The 23,873-nt window shown below is 34.1% G+C and overlaps 1 protein-coding gene across 7 annotated transcripts in view; it reads right to left on the bottom strand.

Annotated features, from left to right (window-relative positions):
• Positions 1–16,523, bottom strand: part of GPAM (glycerol-3-phosphate acyltransferase, mitochondrial) — a 30,168-nt gene extending 13,645 nt beyond the window's left edge. For 2 of the 7 annotated variants that reach the window (XM_087964544.1, XM_087964546.1), the window contains exons 1-13: positions 16,304–16,523; positions 15,180–15,276; positions 12,526–12,656; positions 10,716–10,838; positions 10,151–10,224; positions 7,278–7,391; positions 5,909–6,055; positions 5,337–5,433; positions 4,268–4,404; positions 3,188–3,287; positions 2,314–2,526; positions 1,875–1,988; positions 806–891 (exon numbers count right to left, since the gene is read on the bottom strand). In XM_087964544.1, coding sequence (XP_087820670.1) covers positions 806–891; positions 1,875–1,988; positions 2,314–2,526; positions 3,188–3,287; positions 4,268–4,404; positions 5,337–5,433; positions 5,909–6,055; positions 7,278–7,391; positions 10,151–10,224; positions 10,716–10,838; positions 12,526–12,627 — 1,307 coding nt within the window. In that variant the 5' untranslated portion in view covers positions 12,628–12,656; positions 15,180–15,276; positions 16,304–16,523. Of the gene's footprint in view, positions 1–805; positions 892–1,874; positions 1,989–2,313; positions 2,527–3,187; positions 3,288–4,267; positions 4,405–5,336; positions 5,434–5,908; positions 6,056–7,277; positions 7,392–10,150; positions 10,225–10,715; positions 10,839–12,525; positions 12,657–15,179; positions 15,277–15,859; positions 16,229–16,303 lie in introns of those variants that run through there. The other 5 variants (XM_026667825.2, XM_026664645.2, XM_026663878.2 and 2 more) reach the window with 3 other exon arrangements.
• Between the last annotated feature and the right edge of the window lie 7,350 nt (positions 16,524–23,873).

Below are 23,873 nucleotides of genomic sequence, written 5' to 3'. Positions count from 1 at the left end.
AACTTGCAGATAAGAACAGATTTTGTCTTACAAGAACAGATTTTGGAAATTACTTTAGGGCAAGTCTATCCTTTACCAAAACATCAACCACACTTCCCTGATTAAATTATAGATCTAAGTCTGACAGAGTTTTCCTACAACTGCTTGCTTCATGGAATCACATTGTATTAAGAAAGAAACTGTCTGGATGCCCAAGGTAGTATCCACGTTGTATTGCAAAATAGTAAATCATGCTTTATCTTAAGATTTTAATATCCTGAAGAAATAATTACTTTGAAGTAATGATACATTTTACAACTTTCCTATCTTATAACAATTCTTCAAAATCTTTTTTTTCTTGATCATATGGAAAAAATACATAAAATTCCCCAAGTTTTAAGCTGTTAAGTAGCTGATACATAATTCCAGAAAATCAATTACTTAAGTTTTTCCCCAAAAAATTTCAATAGCCTAGCTCAAACTTAGTCAAATCCGATCAAACACCCAAAATTCAAGATATATTTACGCTATAATTGCTAAACATACAGCTAGAATGCAAAGTATTAACTACTTGGACTGCACATTTTTGAAATGTACTAGTTAATTGTATGCATAATTAAGTATGATAATATTCAATTAAAAATGATGGATTTGTTATCTAAACAGATTTCTAACTTATTCAAAGGAAATTCACAGAAAACATTTTGATCATGAATCCTTAGATATGTGTTAAAGCTTGATGAACTGGACTTTGAAAAAGAACTTTGATTGTATATTTGATTGTTGCTTGTTCATCATTGATAGAAAATCCCCAGTTCCATCTTACCTTGAAGACAGTACAGCTGGTAACAGAGTATGCTCCAAAGAAAGAGGAACAGGCAAAGGTTTTTGATTTTGGCAATCTAAATATTCCTGTAAAAACATAACATTTATAACAACTATCTTACTGATTAGCAAAAGGATTTTCAGAGACTGGCATAGTAGCAAATACTGACTATTAGCCAATAATATAATATACTAAAAACATGTAATTTTTGAAGTGCCTTTATTACCTCTAGAATCTAAAGCAGGGGTGTCAAACTCCTGTCGTCACATGATGCATCCCAACTTTTTTCCCTTAGCTAAATAGGGTGTAGGTGTGGCCAGTGTGTGATGCATCCGGCCCATGGGCCGCGAGTTTGATATCCCTGATCTAAAATAAATGACAACCAAACTGAAAAGATAATAATGAATTTTTTAGATATTTCTAAGTGAAATTTCTTGCATCATTGCTTCAAAAAAAAAAGAAGCTCTACTAGCTTTTTCCAACCTTGATCTCTCAGTCTTTGGTCAGTCAGATGTTGCTGTTTAATAATATTAATATATCATCAAAGAATGTAAGCTGTTCCAAGTATATTATTGTTGTTGTTTTTGTTGGTGGTTAAAATCAGCCAGATGTTTGCACTGAATTAGCTAATTTCATCCACTTATCAAGTCCTTCCCAAGGATCTGTGAATAGGCAGATATTGTTTGATAGTGTTAAAGATATCGTGAAGGATGTAAAGTGATCCAGATAAAGCTGCCTTTTGCAATTGACCAACAGTAAGTAAAATTGTCAATGCTGAAGGGGTTCAAGGTGCTCAAGTGATGCTCCATTTGCTCCAGTTATTATTGGTACTACTGTTGTTTTCTTTGATTAATAGCTTGAAGCCATAGCATCTCATATTCAGAACTTTGTTAATGTGTAAGAATCCATTTTCTAGCATGAGATTTCAGCTACAAAACTCTTTTGTTTGAGCAATACCATTGTGCATGAAGTAAAAACTTGAAATATTGTTTCTATTGAAATATGAATAGTTTAAAATATCTTTTTCACAGCTTCTCAATGGAATTTTAGTCTTAAAAGATAAGCTTACTTTTAAAGAAAATGGCTGAGCAAAATCTACTCTAACACATCCATAATTCTTTCGTAACATTCGAAAGACCCCTCGGGCTACACTCCATAGGCTTTCATTCTTCTTGGGCTTTCCCTGAAAGACATTGAAAAGAAAAAGAGAGGGGGAAAATCATATTACATTAATACATCAATTATGTCTGTTCTTATTCAAAAATAAAACTAAATCTAATTCATTGGTCCTCCAAATCATGTGAAGTTGTTATATTGTTGCTTTCACTAAATGAACATATAGTTTTAAACATTTTTCCCTGAATGATTTTTTTTCTGCATGATTTTATTTTGTGGCATATTAAGTACAGATGAAAATTAACCTGTCTTAAAACTATAGTTTATTAGCAGAATTGTCAATAGTAACTCTAAATTTATAAATACGTTAAGCATACAATAGCACCTCTTACCAGCTGCTCACCAGCATAGTGACCTTCAATTATTCTGTCATAGGAGATTCCCACAGGTATAATTAGCACGTCAGGAGCAGCATTTGAACACAGAGCATCCACCACCACTGATAAAAGACCTGCCCTTGCACAGGCTACTTTGCCACTCCTGGACCGTGTCCCCTCCAGAAATATCTCTAAGAATTGCTGCTGTCGAAGCAACTCTTCAACATGCTGAAAAGAGAATAGCAACAAGATCAGACACAAGTTCTTTGCATTGTTTCAAATATTCTTTGCATTGTTTATAAGGTGGGCAACTACCATGAGCACTGTTCAAATTTGGAACTTGAACTCTGAGCGGAACAAGATTTCTAATCATTTAAACAACAATATGCCCACATCTATACAATACAATTCTACTTTTCTTGGAATGACATAAAGTTGCATGGGATAATTATTACTGAAAGGTCACAAGTAACTTGGTGTCTACTAACAATAGTGCCCACAATTAAGAGCATATAGTTGCATAGATGTTAGAGATGCAGTTTCAACATTTAACTAAAGTATATAAATTTCTTCAGGTGACACATACCACTACTGACATGCATAGAACATTACAGTGATCCATGAAGTCATCACAGTTTCTAGAAATACATAAAAGTACAAGTTTTCCACTTTTCTTGGCAGAAGCCTTTCTACCATAGTGGATCTTTTGTATTATCTGGACTTAGCCCTGAAAGGAACTCTACCTCATTTACCATATAAAGTGAAATGATACTGATTTAAATTTTGAACTTTGCTACAAATTTAAATATGCATTGTGCACTGAAATGGTACACAGGTCTTATTATCAAATTTGCAGAAATAAACTGTTTTTTTTTTTAAATGTACTTACCACATGCAGTAACATTCTGTACAAAATATCTTTTCGGCCATCAGGTCTCTCATCTAATTTTCTTCTAATAAAAAAACCTCCAAGTTTGTGAATTAAGGTGCTAAGGATAGGAAATAAAATATGCATGCCTCTTTAATTAAAAGGGAAAGAAGGCAAATTTGACAAAGGTTATATCAGATTAAAAAATACAAATGCATATTATTTTCATAATATGAGAGGAAAAAAAACTAATAAATATTAGTTGAGCATGTGATTATAAACTCTTTAGATGCTTTCAAATTAATTGCTCCTAGCATTATGCATCAAAAAACATTTACAAGTGTTCACTTTTTTCTTGATATGTTTTTTCTTAATGTTTTTATTGAGGAAAATGTGGTTACATTATAAATATATGTTAAAACGTGTTTAAATGCAAGTGTTGATTCTTATAGTTCTGAAGAAACATTTCATTTAAAGATACATGTTAAGTATACAAAATATATCTTAAGGTTTTTTTTAAAAAAACTTTTCTTTTGAAGTATTACAGTTCTATTTAGCTAGGAATAGTCGATTATTTTTTAAAACGTGAGATAAATGAGAGAGAGTTCAATAGTTAAGAATTGGTAATTATAATATAAAACTTTATGCCGTACAAATATTTTTATATATTCAACTTCTATTTTATATATTCCTATATTAGAAGTCGACTATTCTGTCTATCATGGAAGAATTTACTAGTTCTTGAAGTACAGATACAATACATTTTTTCATTCTATTTAGTATGATTTGTAAAAATAAACTCTCATTCCTTCCTGACACAGGAATTTCATGTGCAGTAATGTGAATATGGACAATGTTAAAATTCTGGATTTTTTATATGTTAAAATGTTATCAGAATTTCAGAATAAGACCACTACAATTGAAATCTCAGTTCTATTTATTTACCAAATTAAGGTAAAAGTTGTTGACTATGTATAATATGTATATTCTTATAGTCAATGCATGCTACACATTTAGGTAGCTTCTTGATAATTCATCTTGGTCAGGTAAGGGAACAAAATTGGCTGACATTAACATAGTAAAAGAACTAATACTGTTTACCTGAAAATAGGAATATTCAGATTATTTCCGGCTGCAATGTAGGGTGCCTTGATATTGTGGCAGAAAAGAATGAATGTGAGAAGTAGGTAGTCAATGTGAGATTTGTGAACAGGTAAGAAGACAAGAGGCAAATTTAGCTGTATGAAGAAGAAAAAAAAGAGTTCAATATCAAAATATAATTTTAACATATCAATCTACTACACTTTCACTGTGTTTCTTTTTTTCTTTTGGTAATACTTGCATTGTCAATAGGAGAGAAAGGAAGATGGACTGAATGAAATAGAAAGGATATATATTTCACAGGCAATAGATTTTCAGCAATGTTTATAGCAATTAAATACAACTGCTTTATTTGTATCATACTATGTGTAATCTAAGGTGGACTTGAAACATATACTGTAGTTTGTATTTTGATTATATAGCAATGTAAACTTTGAACAATACTTCAATACTTTTAAAATTAAATAATCTGGAAATTAATGGCAAAAATATATTAAATAAAAAATAGATAACTACTTGATAGTAAACTATCACTTAAATAGTCCACAATTATGAAATTTCAAGTGGATGTTATTCCAAACATACATCATTCATTGACAATATACTACAATATATCTTGGCCAGTAATTCAGATTCAGCCCCAATAATAAATTCAACAATCTTCAGAAACCAAAATGATACTGGAAATTGAAAAAAGATTATAAAACCTAATTTTTGCATTTCTCCTTATAAACATTGAGGAAGACATAGAATGCATTAACACAATTTACTATACAAAAAATCTTCTGGCAGCAACATTTAAAGCATTATTTGTATTTATTAAATAAGCAATTAAGTGATTATGTACTGAAATTTAAGACTAACACTTCAAATCAGATTCTGCTGGATGTAAAAATTTTACTTTTTATACCCTTTTATCAAAGGTGACTTTTTCAGGAAAGAAAAGTAAAGATAATTTTTTTCTGAATATTTTACAGATTGAATCTGAAAATAACTAGATATTTAGTATAGTATAAAAATAAAAATGCTGCAGTACGATTGCATACATTGCCTTAATTATTTTTATTACCTCAGTTGCTGCTTTCACCATCTCTAGTTGGCCTTTATGAATCTGAATATTCCAAAAAAAGCTATTAAATAATTTCAATAAAACCCAACCTGTTAACCTGAAAGAAAAATATAAGATACTATGTAATCAGTTTTATACAAACAATTGATAGATACAAATATATTAGTCACTGTTCATGTTCAAAACAGAAACAATCACATCATTCATGATGAACCAAAAGAGTGTTAAATGAGTGTGAAAATTTTATTAAGATAGTTTAAACAATAGTTGATAGACTACTATCAGCTGTAAAAAATATAACATACAAATAAATTTTAATTCCACATAATTCTGAACAGAGTGTAATGTTGGGCTGATAAAATGACACTTATTGAGAACATATTCCCTTGTCCCATTGAAAAAATAGTTTTGATACATTAATATATGAAAGAATTCTTCAAGGGCAGAGAATGAGTTTTATTCATTTTGCAACAATGACAAAACAATATTAGATAAGAAATAACAAATATCTCTGTGGCTATAAGCAATATTGAGTATACACAGACCTCACAAACAAAACTTAGTATTATTACCTAATCAGAGAAGGAGAGACATTTGCTACCATTTCTTGAAGGATCCTTCTAGCTTTCTTCTTGATTCTGTTAATATTTCTAGATTCCAGCTGATCAGCACCATTTACAGCTAATTCTGAAGCCTCCTGTATAATAGCATTCTGCACTCTAAATGTTACAAATATAAAGTGAATTGAAGATTTATTGTAGATTTCAACTACTTCAGATCATATATCTTCAATACCCAAAACTCAGATATTAAAAATATCCCCATCATTATTCTAATTAACTATACACTGCGGTACTCTGTAATTGGAATATTCATGATTTTTTCACTTAAAAATACAGCTAGTCATCAAGTTACAACAGTTCATTTAGTGACTGTTCAAAGTTACAATGGCACCAAAAAAAAGTTATTACGTTTTTCAGAGTTACGACGTTTGCTGCATCCCCATGATCATGTGATCAAAATTCAGGTGCTTGCCAGTTGTTTCATATTTATGACCGTTGCTGTGTTCCAGGGTCGTGTGATCACCTTTTGCAACCTTTGGACAAGCAAAATCAATGGGGAAGCCAGATTCACTTAACAACTGGATTACTAACTTATCAACTACAGTGATTCACTTTAATAACTATGGCAAGAAAGGTCATAAAATGATGCAAAACTCACTTAACAAATGTTCCACTTAACAACAGAAATGTTGGGCTCAATTGTGGTTCATAAGCTGAAGACTTCCGGTATTATATAGATGACACTTCAAGGTTATAAGGTATAAAACTGCATATATTTACATATGCTGATATGTGAATCTACATAATCATACAATCTTTACAATTTGTAAGGGAGAATTATACAACCCAACTTCCTTTACAGCCTTAGGTGCAGAAACCAGACTTCTGTTTGTTATAACACAATTGCAATTTTTAATATTACTTAAGGCAAAATTAAACAATAATTTTATGACTAAAGAGTGATCATATTAACTATACTTTATTTTAATTAAATGTATGTGTAAATAAAATGAATTTTAGCCTTTATTCTGATTCCATTGAATTCTACCCATTTCTTTTTGAAATATAACCTGCACAATGTTAGACAAAAGTATGGCTGCATTCCCCAAAAGTTGCATGCTACTGAAGATGCCTCTAAGTAATTGATGGCCCACAGCTAGACACAAGGATATAATGAAGACTCTTTGTAAACAGGATTTAAGATGTTATAGCTTGTATACATACATAGGAAGAAATTCAAAATAATTGCTTTTAAAATCCAGAATTCCTGCTGTATAAGAAAAAAAAAACATTTTTGGGGACTTCCCATAAGTTGAACATTTATTATTTATAAATAAGAACTTTTCAATTACAATAATCACTATTATCTTCATCTTACCGGTTATTATTCAGTACATTTTCCATTACATTATTTGCAAACATGCTCTTTTGAACATCCCGCTCTTGCACGAAAAGAGTATAACAAAACCGCCGAGCAAGCCAACCTCTATACCTATAAATATTGTGGAGGAATTTAAAGAGACCCATTATTAGAAAGTTATACTTCAAATGACTACTAAAATATCATATCATATCATATTATATCATATCATTCCCACTAATAAAATTAGTAGAAGTCACTTTGAGTTGATCTGTTTAACAGTATCATAGCAGAAGTAACTGGGGGGGAAAACAGATAGAAATGCAGTACATGAGGCAAATTCTTGGCTGAAATATGTTCATCTTAAATCCTTGTTAATATTAATTACTTGTTAATTCAGCCTTGCACATAAATATAGGTAGAACATACTAAACGAAGAGTTTTGTTTATTTTAGTTCTTCTTTTCTTTCTTAACTGGGCCATCTTGCTCAGAACAAATCTGCAAGCAAAATGAAAATTAACCCAAGATTTTCACAGCCTAAGAAACCAAAATAAATAATAATAATACTTGAGTTTTTCTGCAACTCTAAATTCAAAACTATTTGGTACTATGTGCAGATAATAATAGAAACTGTTTAAGAGATCTATGGAACCGAATAAAATTGATTCATCCCTTCATCTTGATCTAACATGGTTTGGCTCATTCGTTCAAATACACATGATGTAAATTTAATAAAGCTAGCAAATCATTTTGGGTGAGCATTTGAAGGTGGAAGACACCAACGATGTCAACGATGAATTTATAGAGGAAATAACAATTCTGAGATTAAATGGGAAAGGAATGCCAATTTGCACCTTTATTTATCAGGCAACTTTAAGTGGCATATAAAGAATAAAGAAAAACAACATTATACAATGCAATAGTATAAAGTAGCAGATAAGTCAAGCCATGTCAGGAAAGAACAATACTAGAAAAACAAAAGTTAACAAGATCTCTTCTTTAGGTATACATGGCTTTCTATATCCATGTCTATGTCTGCTTCTAAGTTAAAAACATTGTTTAAAATTATTCTACTAAACTATGAGGTATTAAAGCACCAAAAGAAGTAATGAGAATAAATTAGTTGTTCTTTGGAGTTCCAATATTGCTGTTAATATTTTAAAATGACAAACGTATTTTGTAATACAGATTAACAGAAATGCGAAGGTTGCATTGCAACATCATTAAACTGTTAAAACTGTTGTGCAATCCATCACATGCCTGGTCAGAATTAAGTTGCACTAAACAAATTAAATTATAGTCTTTGAAAGTTATAATAATCAGGAGTCAATTTGTAAACAGATTTTGGGAGTTCAATACATGAAATGCAGCATGAAGCTTAGTTTCTTTGGCTAAGAAATATAGGAGCTTTGATGGAAAGACATTAAGATAGATTAGATAAAACATATGAACAATGTGTTCTTTTTTGTCTTAATTTACTATGTGCATATATTTACATAAGACAATTAATGGAGAATAGTATCTGTTCTTTTATGTGCTGCCAAAGGAATACAGGTAGTCCTAGATTTACATTAGTCACTTAGCAACTATTCAAAGTAAAAAGACCTCCCTGGGTGTACTTACAATATGGTCCTGAAGTTCCAACAATCACACCCCTTTGAGATCATGTGACCACATGTGGGATACTGGACATCCAGCTAATTCATGATTGTTACATCCCACTCATCATGTTTTATTAGTTTTTACTTCTGGATTTTGGCAAAACCAGCCACTACTTTAATGACTGTGGCAGTCACTTAATGACTCTTGCAAAAAAAAGGTTATAAAATTGTTTGGAGATGTGGGTTTCATTTTATGACCATCATGATTTACAATCATAATGGCAGGCTCCATTACAGTTATAAGTTGGGGACTATCTGTACATTAACTATCTTTTTTCAATCTGAAGTTTATAAGTATCTGATATTTAATATCTACTTTCAGCATGAATTATGTAAACAATTAAACTTGAAATTAGCTTTACAAATGTGCATCTGACAAGTAAATTCTTGTTCATTCAAATTCATGCCCAATGTAATAGACTTAAAGGTACCAAAGGATTTTCTATCCCTGACAAACTTGAAATTCTCCTTGCCCTTTTGCACTTTTTAAATATAAAAGTTAAGGTAGATAGATGACAACACAAAATTTTGGCTTGTGCCAGAAAATATGTTACATAATATGTACATTTATTTTGATTCTCATGCATATGTTTTATTATGCGCAAATAAGGAACAACTAGAACAACTCCTTGAACAGGTGAAGGCACTTCTTTTATTGTCAAACACCTATTTACAAGAATCTCGCCAGATCAAGTATGGGAAATGGCAGATACGGTATTAAAGATTTGATCTCAGGTATTTCCTTCTCTAAATTAGCTCCATCCTTGGAATGTCTCTTTATTCCCCCTCTCCTTTACCACTGATTCCACCACAGTTTTACGAGAAAATATTATTATGTAGCTTCATTCTGCCCAATGAAACTAGTACCTGTTTTCATGAGCACTTATACAAATTGTTGCACTACCATATTGCAGAATTAGTTTTTTTTTAAAGTAATTTTTTTTAAAAGGTGCCCTCCAAGCTCAGCCAGTGTGCAGATTTCAATTTTTTGGTTGAAAGCTAGCCTCATTAAATTATTCATATTAACACTAGTTTTCTAAGAACAGAGTTGATGAATAATGAAGCCTTGAATAAAGTCCTTTGCACTGAAACCCAAAATGTCATTGCTCTTCAGGTTCAATTCAGCAAAACCAACGTTAATATTTAACCTTTGTACTCGTTTTCCAGATAACTACAACATCCTTTTTAATAAATCACAATATTAACTATACTGAAAAAAAGGTATTTACCGTGTATGTGTCTCATTAATATAGATGACATTTCGCAGACCCAAAGAAGGGATACTAGTATTAAAAAGCTTGTCCTGAAAGTGAAAAATATATCCATATGTTAATTTATTACTAATAGCAGTTCACAATAACTATTGAATTTTCCTGTATATTTCTTCTAAAGGGGAGAAACCTGTCCCCACTCCATATAAATCATCTATAGCTCAAAATTTGCCAAAGTTTAGACTTGCCAAAGTCTCACAAAAAAATCTCAGCTATCTGAAAAACATATGCCTTATTTGTTAAATTTGTACACCAGCAATTCTGGGCAGTCTATACAGAAAAATAACAATGAAGAAAAATCTAAGCATCGTCATTTTTCCTGAACAAATCACTGGGCCCTGTTTTATAGTATTTCATTAATACAGAAGCATCAAATATTATTCTACTTCCACCAGGCAAAATCTGAAACTAAGCTATACAAGTTAAGTACATAGCTACTTCTTAATTTAATTGCCTCCTGGCTATTTAATTACCATTACATGAAAATTACAGTTCAGTTTGTTACTAATATAATTCCATTCACCCAGCTTTGAGGTGTGCATACGTAACAACAGCGTCCCACAAATGGCCTATTCCTGCCCAGAAGAGTCTCTTTCCATTTTAAAGTGGCTGATCGGAAAACAGTAGGCCTAGAATTGCATTCTCCCTGGAAAATAATGACAGTAAAGAAAATATAAATATAGCACATAAAAACTGACAGTTCTGAATTTCTTTCAGGTTACTTTCTATAAATGAACTAGCTAAAGTTAAGAACAATTGATTTATTTGTTCTGCTTAAACAAATAACCAAATTCAGTTATTGAAAGTAATTAAACACATTCATGGACTCACAAATATACAGATATTTACCTAAAGTAATCTAGATCAATTATACTGTCAAAATATTTTCCTCCTTTAAATTATATGAAATCTGTATATTTGATACTGAATCATTCCAATATGACAGCCCCCCAGAAAGTACTTATGATCCAGTTCTGGAGTTCCACCAACTGTACTCACATGCACTCACGACTGTATTTTGGGTGCTTGGCAACCAGTTTGCATTTATGGCCATTTGCAGCATATTGTGATTATGTGATTGTGATGTTTGATGGGATTTTTTGCCAGAATTTATTTCTGGTAAAAATACCCATTGGATAAAATGGATGGTAAAATAGTAAAATAGATTCATTTAACAACCACATGTTTGTTTAATGACTACAACATTCATTTAATTAGCGCAGCGTTCACTTAATGGCCACTGAAAAAAGGGTCACAAAATCGGGTATGGCCTACTTAATGACTGCCATGACTTATGATCATAAATCTGGGGATAATTTCAGTCTTAAGTTGAGGATTACCTGTACATTTCTGGAACTGCTATAGGAATAAATCTGAAATAATATAATTCTGTACTATTTATTGTAATATGAATCTGAACTTTTTCTATAGATATCTTTTGAATGAAAGTGATGCTAGGTTACAGTACTGTATTATTTTTTATCAATTTTATTCTGCCCTATGAACTGTGTACAAAACTATCTAAATGTACTACAGATAGTCCTTGGGTTAAAATGGCAATTGAGACTGGGATTGCTGTTGCTAAGGGATACAGTCATAAAACACAATATCATGTGGCTGCATTGCTTAGCAATTGCAGTCCCAGCTATCCCAGCTGCATTGTAATCTCAAGATACAGGGGTCATTAAGGTGGAAGTGGCAGAAGTCCCAGGTAAGAAGCCTAGGGGTGCTCCGGGGAATTCCAGGGGAGTGAGGGAACCCTAGAAGGGCTGGCAAAGGCTGTAAGTTGGGAACCAAGGGATAATTTGTGAGGCCTAGCACAAGTTGTACACAAGCACAGAAAGTTGCAGGGCTGGATAGTGAAGGAACGTGCACATGCAGGAAAGCTGCAAGATAGATGGTACAGAAGGGTGAGAGCATAGGGAGCCTGAAGGAACTTACTGGACTATTAGAGAAACTTCTCTGTCGGCTTCCCCACTGACTTTGCTTGTGTAAGCCAATTGGGAAAATCAGAAATACTAGTTAAGTGACTGCAGGCTGATGCAACATCAAGTGAACTGTTTGCCAAGCAACTGTTTTCCAAGCACAATCATGTGACTACGGGTATGCTGAAGTGGTCAGAACTTAGAAGACCAATCACAAGTACCAGTTTTTCAGCACTGTGGCAATTTTGAATAATTGCTGAACAAGTGTTTGGTAAGCAAAGACTATCCGTACATAACATTCTTAATTTTTTAAAGTATAACTCTATGTTACTTTTTCACCTTTCAAAAGGACACTAGCATTTTATCTTAAGAAGCCAGAAGCACTGAACAAACATGCATTTTGCTTACCCATTCTTCACTGGAATGTTTACATCTTGTGACAGTGCATTCTGCTGAAGATGACAAATAGGAAACATCTATTGTTCCAAGTGACAATGCGGTATCATCCATGATCTACAATATAAATTCAGGCTCATGAGCTAAAAGAAGAAAATAATTTCAATATTAAAGAATTAAGTGTATTTGTAAATAACCAAATTCACTTATCCTAAATGTCGTTCTAAAGCTGAAATCCTTGGCACATCCATAGACTTTACTTCCAAATTAAGAAAGTGCATGGTACAACTACAATTGGCAATTAAAAAGATGCAACTATATAACTATATAGTCCAGCATATAACTATAACTTGCTCTTTCAGTTGTCCATTCAGGATACGGTAACTTATTACAGAAAAAAATATAATTATACTTCAAATTTATCTACAGGTTGCTCATAATTACCAGAATTGGTTTTGATCAGAGGAAATTAAATTTTTGTTCCATTGATACTCAGAAAGTAAATGCATGTTTAATTATTATAAGATATGAATGAAAGGAATTTAGACCAGTTTCTTTCTAATATACACTTCTTTGTTGCATAAGCTTCTAGGCAAATACAGTTGAAGTCAATCAGACTTCCGAAAGCTGGAACAGACACTATGTTCTCAAATCAAGCAAGGATAAAATGTCTGGTTAGCTACTCAGTGTGTTTTGCACAGCCAATTTATTTCAGCACATTGTGTGAGTCTACAATCAGAAGGAATGTAGTAGCACCTTTTTTGACTACCAAATTTTTTGAAAGGCAAAAGTTTTCATGAGCAGCTCTCTTTATAAAATGCATAGAGTAGCAAGACTGATGTAAGACTTAAATTGGAATAAAGCATAGGAAGGGTGAGAAAGAAGAGAAGGCAGATTAGTTATACAGATGAGATGTGAAAGACTGCAAGTCCTTAATAAATTAACAACTGCAGTATGCTTAAAAATCATTGTAAATGTTAAGGGTTTTTTTTACATTGTATGAATGTAGGCAAATAAAGGTAGTTAAACATGGGTTAGTACACTATACAGTCAGTAAAACAAGTATAAGGAAAAATACGGGTTTTTTTTCTAACCATAAGCACTTTTTGTTAAAAACGAATGAGCTTCTCATCTATACTATGCATATATAAAAAAACACGAAGACATAAACAAATGTATTTGTTCAGAGTGGGAAAGCTCAATATCATGCATTTTCCCAAGATACAGCCAGAAGTTTCTTCAGGGACTCAGGAAATTATAGGGAACAGTTTTCAGGAGAGAATAATTTTGTTCCTTGCCGTTCTAATTACACTGAATATACTATGATAGCTGAAAGCAACTGCAAAATACAAAAATACAACATACAAGGATTTTAAAGCTTCAGGAATGAGAGATATTTTAAAAGAAGTGATGAATCCTGGCTGCTCTTCAAAGAGCTTTAAGCATAATCTCCTAAGAAAACTAATGTGATATTGTGACTAAGATGTTGGACTAAGAATGAAGAGATGCAGACTTGATATTCCATAGCTGGGGACTATGAGGAAGAAAGGCCTCTCCTTTTGTCTAATATAGAAACCTGTAATTCCCAAACTGTGATGCTGTTTTTTTTTTTAACAAATTTACAGGGGTACTATGAAATACTTAATATTTGAAAGTAAAATATTGTACAAAAACATAATGAGATATAAGTACTCCATTAACTGAGAAACTTTGAGAATCTTTGATACTGACTATGGAAAGCAGTAGATCATATTTATTGTAAATCAAAGCATTCAAACAGGTTTCTAGCAGAAGACATAGTCTTTCAGATGATCATGCTGTACAGTATGTACAGTTTTGAACACTTTTGACAACTAATGCAATATTTCAACAGTCACATTTACATCAATTAGTGCTTCAAAACATTTTCAAAAGTAGTCCCACATAAATTTAAATTGTCCAGAAAGGATGTGACCACAGTATGGACAACCACTGTCAAATTCAATTGGCTAAGGAGAATCATAGCTGGCATATAAACGTGTTCTTTCTCACCTGGGAATCTAGGGAATCTCACTGAGAATCAAAGAATTATCCCAGGCTGTACTTTTATGAGAAACTTCATCTAGAATAGGATGAATTCATGGTCTAGTTTCCAATTGAAAAACACCATATTTACTTTTTCTACAGCAAGTATTACCTTGTCACCTTTGGGACAAATCATAACTAACACCTACTAGAATCTCTGATGGTGATTTGACCAAGTCTAACTGCTATAGAATGTAAACTTGAATCTTAAATAAAATCTTATTTGGAACTGTTCCAGAAACTGGAGATAGGAAAATAGAAAAAGATACAGATATAGAAACAGAAATGGGAAAACTTAAAACCATGATATTACTGCAGTACTTACACTGGAATTCCTAAACATTTTTGTTATTGCCGGATTTTGTAACTGAATGCTTCGATTATTTGGAGCATTCAAGTATTCTGGCAATAAAATATCATGCAACTCAAGCATATTCAATTCTATGCTTTTTAGATATCAAGGATTAAAATTTCCAAACCACCAAGACAGCATGTTAATTGCTTATCTGATAACATACATACCTCAACTGCTGAAAGATAAAATAGAACAAAGTGTCCATAGAAGCAATAGCCTGTAAGACTGGATCTTTGGATAAACTTACCTGGGAGTAAATGTCACTGAATTAATTAGATTTATTTCCAATTATATGAACACGAGGCTGGGCTGCAAATTGCTGAAGCTTCAATTTTTACAAAATACTAGAAGAAGAAAAAAGGCATCTCCTTCAGAATGTGCTTAGATAATTTATATGCAATAGCATGAACAAGCAGTGCTAGGAAAGTATATAGTCACTTTAAACTTTCTTCTATAAATAACAGATCAACTACTGTATTAAACACCAGTATCAAATGTTGGGTGTCCCTGTACAAGAGAAGGCTACTGCCAAAGAGATTTTGTTCAAACTAATCACCAAGGGAACATTAGCAATCTAAGCCAAATTGGCTGAATGACAGAAGAGACTTTCACACAGAGTTAGTTAAGTACATCAATGGAATGCAAGTGAAAGACTGAAAGAAAAGGGAGAAAATAAGCAGCCTATCTAAAAAAGGAAAATGGGTATTTATTAGGACCTGCTTTGAATTTAATGCAGATTCGTCAGCCAGATTGCTGTAGTTAAGAGAATGATAAAGTATTTCCATATACTAGCTTGCTTCACACAACACAACATATACAAATAACTGCACAATCACTTTTCACATGTAGGAACTTTCCACCATGCAGTGACTTCTTCTAATTGTCCATGGGCTCAGGGATAAATCTGAAAAATACTTTTTGTAGTACCATGCTGTTTCTCGATATTCCCATTCACCTCTTCACAATATGTTGCAAAAGAAAGGAGGGAGGGAACACGTTTATCAGTCAGATTAGTCTGCATTTCTTTCACGCTGTGTTCATTTCACTTGCTATCTCATTCAAGCATGGGCCTAGAGCCAAGTTCGGTATGCTATGCGCTCCTTTTTTCAAAAGCTAGTTCCTAAAATACCTCCCATTGTAATTAGTGCGTACAAGGGTTTGTCCCACGTTAATCTTACGGTTGATTTATGAGTTGCTCAGCCAAGATTGCAGCAGCAAAAATACTGCTACTTACGGACGGTGACCGACTGCAACCTCTCTTTTTTTTTGCCTCAAAATAATTCCCGTCTAAATATTTTATAAACAGCCTAGTTCTCCTAGAGCCACCATCAACACAGTGGTCCCAATCCCAGCCGCCCCCCCTCCAATTACTTTCTTTTTTCCAGCGACGATACCAGCGGAGGATCAACTTCGGGAAAGGCTTTAAAGATGTCCTTTCGAAATATGTAGCCGAAATTTCTCCAAAAACTCCCGATGCGCCGGATCCTCTATCCCTTGACCTTCCGATCTCCGACCCTTTGGGGAAAACAGGCGGACGCGGCGCGGGCAGACGCTCGCCCTTCATCAACGCGGCTCCGACGCCAGCTGCAGCACAGCGAGACCTTGCTAGCAAACTAGCGGGCAGGCTGACTTTTTCACGCCGCCCCAACAAGGAGGGCAGATGCTGACGCGATTTCCTGAGCGCCAGGCGCCGGCGAGCAGGGAAGAGGCCGGGCTGCGCTCTAGTCAGCGAGCTGTGGAGCGCCTCTGCATGCTGTGAAAAGGTGCCCCGTGGCCACCTGGGTGGTGTCTTCTAGGTGTCTTGGGTTGCCATCAGGCCTGGCTGGTGAAATCAAGCGGTTGGGGAGATTGGGTGGTGAGCCCGACTTGAAGGGAAACTCGGAAATCATCACATTTTTCCGCTGTGCAGAGCAGTGGTCAATTTTAGGTGTAAAAGGAATTGGAAAAATTGCTTTATTCCAGGACAAAGGCAGTCTCCGATTATTCTACAAAGTTGTGTTAGAAGGGCACCATAGTGAGTGCTGAAGCAAAAAAAAAAAAGTGTATAGGTGTGTGCACATTTTTAAGATTTTAAAAATTGTGCCTAATGTGCCTAATGATAATATGTATTAAGATAGCTGCCGTTTAGCAGCTCTTGGTGGAAAGAGAAAGTCAGATAATAATCTGATCTTTCTCTGCCCTGCAACAAAACCTGAAAGGCTCAAATTGAAAAAGCTCATCAAACCAAGATTCCCTGGACAATCCCAGGCACCTCCAATAACAACTAATATGAACCAGGGTGTGGGAAGAGAGAGAGAAGCAAGAAAAGACAAGGGCTGCTTTGATGTCTCTTTGGACTTATCTTGCTACTTGTACTGTTAACTTATATAATTTCTCTGATTTGTGTACCGAGTTGTCTAGAAAAGGACAAAAAACTTTGCCCTGTCATTTGTTTAGGTGGAAGTTTGGTGCTCTTTTGCTGAAAATGCAATAAATACAAAGAGTGAATGTTGTATATTGATTTTCATTTTTAGCTGTTTTTGCATACACTACTAAGCCACAAACTGCTTATCAACAGTTCTAGTTGGGTTTCTACATCATGCTAAGCCATAAGCAGACAAACCACATTTCACTTTTCACCTTCGGTTGTAAGTTCTATCAAATAGCTTTTGCTGCTGGATTCGGAGATACAGTATATGCACATCCATACTAAGCAGATCATTGTCCAATCAGTTCTGACAGACTAATCACCTCATTGAAGTTTATGTATTCCTATCACCCTGTTTCCTTTTGAGGGAAGCAATATTGTGTAAAACACAAAAAAGGAAAAAGCAATAGTAAGCAAATAAAATAAAGATAAAAAGATTTTTTTAAAGGAAATGCAGCACCATATACCAACACCATCCACAATTTATCTCCATATTTCTCCGTGCTTGCATTTCCTGTATTCAGCAGGTTCTGACCAGTTCTGGACCAGTTCCAGTAGCGGAAATTTTGAGTAGTTCGGAGAACCGGCAAATACCACCTCTGACTGGAGACTTTACAGTATTCTTCTCCTACCATGCCCACCAAGCCACGCCCATAGAACCTGTAGTAAAAAAAAAATTGAATCCCACCACTGTTGCAAACCATCTTTGCTTCCGTAGAGAAGTTCTTGCATTGTCTTTATTTTCTAAATGTCTTGCCTCACTCTTTCAAGGATCTAAATCTAACATTGCTTTCTCAGCTTTCCTTTTCCTTTTCAGAAGTATTGTTTTTTTCATTGTGATAGATAATACAGAAATTAGAATGAACTAATCCTCAAGTTAAACCCAGCTCAAAGATGTGTGTGAAACATCCTTGTGAAAGTATTTCTTGTTTCAGTGTCTGTACTTAATATGTTTACATGTGCATGTGAATGGAAGATTCCTACTGGGAAAATGGATTTTCTAGTACCATTTTTATATCTGTCATGCAGGATATGCACTATTATGCAGAATTGCAGAAAATGGTACCACCCAACTTTGTTTCACTTCTCACTTAACGTTGAACTATTTGCTGAGTGTTCCTCTTACTTTACGACATTGTTATTTCCATCAGTGAATTTAGCATACAGCATTCAAGTCATATTTTCTATTTACAAAATATAGCACAATTCAGACCTGCTTACTTATCATGCACTTTCTCTATACAAACGTACATACAAAGTATGACTTTTTTTTTGCAGTAAAACTTTTCCCAGTGACCCAAAGGACAGAAATTTGGTCTGTGTACTTTCCATCAAGCCAAAGTCCAAATGTTGCTCAATCTCTCATAACCTTTCATTTGGAAGCCAAACACCTTTCCAGATACATTTAACATGGTTGTGAAAGAGGGGTCAAAGAGGCTATCTATGTCAAAATTGAACAGCCCTTCTCAACAGATGGGAAGGGATACAATATCATCTATCTGCAGTCTACAACAGTCCTTTCAACAGTTCCAAGAAGGCTCCACACCCATTTGCACTATTCAGATGACCCTGAGGACACATATAAACCTCCAAGTGGTGCCTCAATGACTTTCTAAAAGAATGCAAATGACTATTTGCAAGGAATATAAATCCTTCCATTCCCCACAATCCAATGAGATCCGAAGAAGCTTGGATGAGAAGCGAAATGTCTTCAAGGAAAAACCAGAAGTCCAGTTGCCTCTTGAAAAAAACACCTTTGGGATTTTTGCATTCCTTCCTGCTACTTTTGTATAGGGAAGCAATAACAGCACTCTTTCTGTCATCAGACATTTTAATCATATAGTACTACCTTTTGCTCCTTAGGTACATTAGATGGTATCTTTCTACCATTAATCATTCTGTAATTTTTTCATTCAGACACATTTCACTTTATCAAATATCTCTTTCACGTTTACCATAAGCATAGCTCCAGAGACTGGCATTTTTCATCATTATTTTCACTCAGTTCTAAGTAGCTTCCATATCTTTCTTCCAGGTCTTGTAAGTTAGAAAGATCACTTATCTGCAAATGGCTATATGTGACTTGACTCTAAGGAACATGTTGGGAATGCTGTTACTGTACCATTTCTCACAAATACATGGGCAACATCCTTAAGCTGTTTAGTATCACTGAATGGGCAGTTATAAATTCACCTAAGCTGCTAGTTCTAGATTATTTTAACATCCCTTACTTGGGAATCAGTCTCATAATCACCATTTCAATTTTTAATTTCTTTCAGATCATGTTGGACTTGGCATTTATGTCAGAGCAGAGCATATACAATCTGATATTAGGGAATATTTACTTGTGTCCCTTGTCATGGACTGATCAGTTTTCATGATGATGGTGTTGACCATCATCCACATTTTATAAGAATGATGGGCCCACTCAGAGGTCCATTCTAGGCATCTAGTATATCATGATATTTGAAGGATTTCCGAAAACACCGGAGTATTTTTGTTGAAAACCAAGTTGGTCTGAAATATAAGCAAGTCAGGCATTACAGACTCTATACCACACCCAATCCAAGTTTAAGTGTGGATAAATTCATTATTTCACCTAATTACACATTTTACTCTTTCCTCTTGTAATCTCATAAAGCAGATATTTCTTTCACTTCCAATTTCAGTGAATCTTGGTGGGGTTACATAAATAACAAGAAACACAGACATTTGAATTCTTCCAAAATTGTTGGTCATTAATAAGAGACAGGATAATGGGCTTTAGAAAAAGATATAGCCATATTAGAAGATGATTCAAATTACATATTAAAAGTGTAATGAATCATTATACAAAAACAAATCAACTTCATTTCCTTAGAGATTGGGCTCCTCTGAACTAGGAATCAACAAAGTTCCTACAAATACTACTTTCTTAAAGACTCCTAGATGATGACAGACTTCCTGCTGTACCAGATTTTAAAGTTCAAAGTTTAAATTCATATTTATTGTTATTATGGAAATAATGTTATTCTACTCATTTTGAGGACACTAAATGATTGCTTTTTTATGTTTTCCAGGACTCTGATTTTGTTATGTTGAATTCCTTTTGGTAGCTTAAAAAAAACTCTTGGGAGAATGTTTTTATTTTGAAGTGGTTTGCTAGAAATGCCATACTTCAAAACAAATGAAATCAACTAAAGTATTGGACAAGCGATTCCTTATTGTATATAGACAGCTCTCAATTTTGTATTCTAAGATTGTTTCTTGTGTGTGATGTTGCTATGGTATCAAACAAATGAGTACGGTTTTAGAGTATTCCTAAAGAGAAGTCTGCTTCAACTGTATAATTTCTTTTTTAAGAAATTCAGCTGCATTGTCCTTTGATGCTATTTAGCAGAGGCTATAATCTGTTTGTATTGGAATTAATAGCAAGGTTTCCATTATTGACATAGTGAGCAATAGAAGCAATTCTAATATATTGATGCATAAACCTATGGACCACAAAATATTATAAAGATTTTTTTGTAGAATGTTTTCAGTGAAGATTTTTACTTATATCTTTCCTGTATCTCTATTAAAGCCTTCTCCTACAAATTAGCAATTTGTGTTTGGAATTGCAACAGAACTGTTGCTACATGGGGAAAAGAAGTATGGATTTATAGAACTATGGGATATAACAGAATTTTTTTTAAAAAAAACCATACAGTGGAGGAAAATGAAGAATGCCGAGCTAATCAACAAAGGCATCATTGTATCCTTGCCAAAGTACAAACAGTCCCATTTATGCAACCAAAAGTTCCAACATCAACATTGTTGATTGTGGACCTTTGTGGATTGTTAAATATTTTATTGTCTGATAAAGCTGTTCGGTATTTCTTTGATTATAAGTACGTATTATAACGGTTCAATTATTTCATTATCCTTCTTGTAACTGAAAAATGAAACAAAACGAAAAGAAGGAGATCACTTCTACTAAGTTCTAGATGATTTACTTATTAGTGATTTGCACCACAATCAGAACCTTGTGTTAACAGAACGTACTACTAGATTGTACTATGAAATTGTCACTCACTTACTTAAGTACAGCATCCTTTTTATTTATTTATGCATTCATACTGTATTTTTAATTAATGTAGTACTTTATTTGTATTCTGATCTTTAATACTTTGTATTGAATAAACAGCTTTGCTTTTAGGAGTGAACAGCAGAACAGTAATGTAAATTTAACACCACTTTTGTTAATTTGGCTCAATTATGGTAAATATATCTATTATTTCATAATCTAATCTGTTAGATTGAATAGCATTGGGCCAGTGCATAAACATTTATAAACGCAATAGGTACATTTATATATGTCTAGAATTTAAATATTATTCTTGTAAAAAAACAAAACAAAAAGCCTTAATAAATTCATCTACACAAGTATACAAAACAAATCAACTTCATTCTTTTCCATTGAGCTCATCTGAAATAGGAATCAACTAACCTTACTATCTTAAAAATTAACTCCTTGGGGGCTGCCAGACTTCCTGCTGCACTTGATTTTAATGTTTGTTCAGTAAATTTTTTTTCTTTTCCGATCATGTGAATCCAGGGCCAATTCCCAAAACAGATTTTAAAAAGAAAAAAACATAAGTTCCTCCTGATTCTCCTGATATTCTATAGCAGTATTTTCAATGTTAAGATGTGCTAACTAAACTCCCAGAATTTCTCATGCTGTCCAGGGAATTCTAGAAATTGGAGTCCGTATATCTTAAAGTTGGAAGTTTAAAAAACATTGTTCTATAGCAGGGATGTTAAACTCGATTTCATTGAGGGCTGCATCAGGATTGTGTTTGACCTCAAGGGGCCGGGGTGGGCATGGCCAAGGTGGGTATGGCCAACTTGACATCACTGGTGTTTGGGGGCACCTGTGGGGACCCAAGCACTCTTATCAGTGAAAACGGGCTCCCGAGCTCCATTTTCAGCTAGGATGGCTCCTACAACTCTCTGCCACCAAAATGGAGCTCAGGAGGGCTGCATTCCAAGCTTCGTTTTGATTGGCAGAGGCACCGCGGGTGGGTCCTTTGCTGTTTCCAGATCTAAGCACCCCATTTTCCTTCCTAAAGCTCTCCAATAAAGCACTTGCTGAATGAATGCCTGATTCATGATGATTAGAGATCAGTCCAGGTCAGCAGGAACCGTAAATTCATAAGAGATTACTTAAATTTTCAAACTAATAGTGACTAATAAACTAGGCTTGTTTGTTTTCTCCAATGTATGACTTGGCTTCTATTTAATATTTAATATTTTTTCTATTTAATATTAAAATTGTATTTAATATCTCCATCATTGCAGAAGGTGTATATTCATCATTGAAGTTGACTTTAAAAACAGAATGAACAAGGATAGACAATTATTGCAGAGTTGAAGGCCAAATTCAAAAAGTAGATAGTGAAAATGTTACTGTACTTGTGGCATCACGTTGTCATCACATGACGTATCACAACTCTTTCCCCTTTGTAAAATGGTGGTGGGTGTGGCCAGCACATGATGCATCCATCCCATGGGCCGCAAGTTTGACACCCCTATTATAGACCCTGATGGCCAGATTTCTTGACTCAAGTGGCTACAATAAAAATTTTTATTGGCCAAGTGTGAATGGACACACAAAGAATTTGTCTTGGTGCAAATGTTGTCAGTGTACATTTTAAAAAAAGATGCATTCGTCAAGAATCAAGAATCATTAGGTACAATACTTAATAATAGTCATAGGGTACAATAAGCAATCAAATCATACTAGGAAACAGTCAATATAAATCATAAGGACACAAGCGACAAAGTTACAGTCACAAGAGGGAAGAAATGGGTGATAAGGAGTGATGAGAAGATTAGTAGTAATAGTAGTGCAGACTTTGTAAATAGTTGACAGTGTTGAGTGATGGCATTCGGGAAAAAAGTGTCCTTGTGTCTCATTGTTCTGGTGTGCAGTGCTCTATAGCATCGTTTATATGCTCTATAGGAGTTGAAACAGTTTATGTCCAGGATGTGAGGAGTTTGTAAATATTTTCACAGCCCTCTTTTTGACTCGTGCAGTATACAGGTCCTCGATTGAAGGCAGGTTGGTAGTAATTGTTTTTTCTGCAGTCCTAATTATCCTCTGAAGTCTTGTCTGTCCTGTTGGGTTGCAGAACCAAACCAGACAGTTATAGAGGTGCAGATGACAGACTCAATAATTCCTCTGTAGAACTGTATCAGCAGCTCCTTGGGCAGTTTGAGCTTTCTCAGTTGGCACAGAAAGAGCATTCTTTGTTGTGCCTTTTTGATGACGTTTTTGATGTTAGGTGTCCATTTTAGGTCTTGTGATATGATAGAACCTAGAAATGTGAAGGTCTCTACTGTTGATACTGTGTTGTCTAGTATTGTAAGAGGTGATAGTATAGGAGGGTTTCTCCTAAAGTCTATCACCATTTGTACGGTTTTGAGTGTGTTTAGTTCCAGATTGTTCCGATTACACCACAAGGCAAGTTGTGCAACTTCCGGTCTATAACGGGAGCTCAATAACTCTTTTGG

Source organism: Notechis scutatus, chromosome 4 (genome assembly GCF_049901735.1).
Source record: "Notechis scutatus isolate UNSWTSFEM ecotype Mainland chromosome 4, rNotScu1.2, whole genome shotgun sequence".
Classification (NCBI taxonomy): Eukaryota; Metazoa; Chordata; class Lepidosauria; order Squamata; family Elapidae; genus Notechis; species Notechis scutatus.
This window is presented reverse-complemented; position numbering and strand designations above follow the sequence as displayed.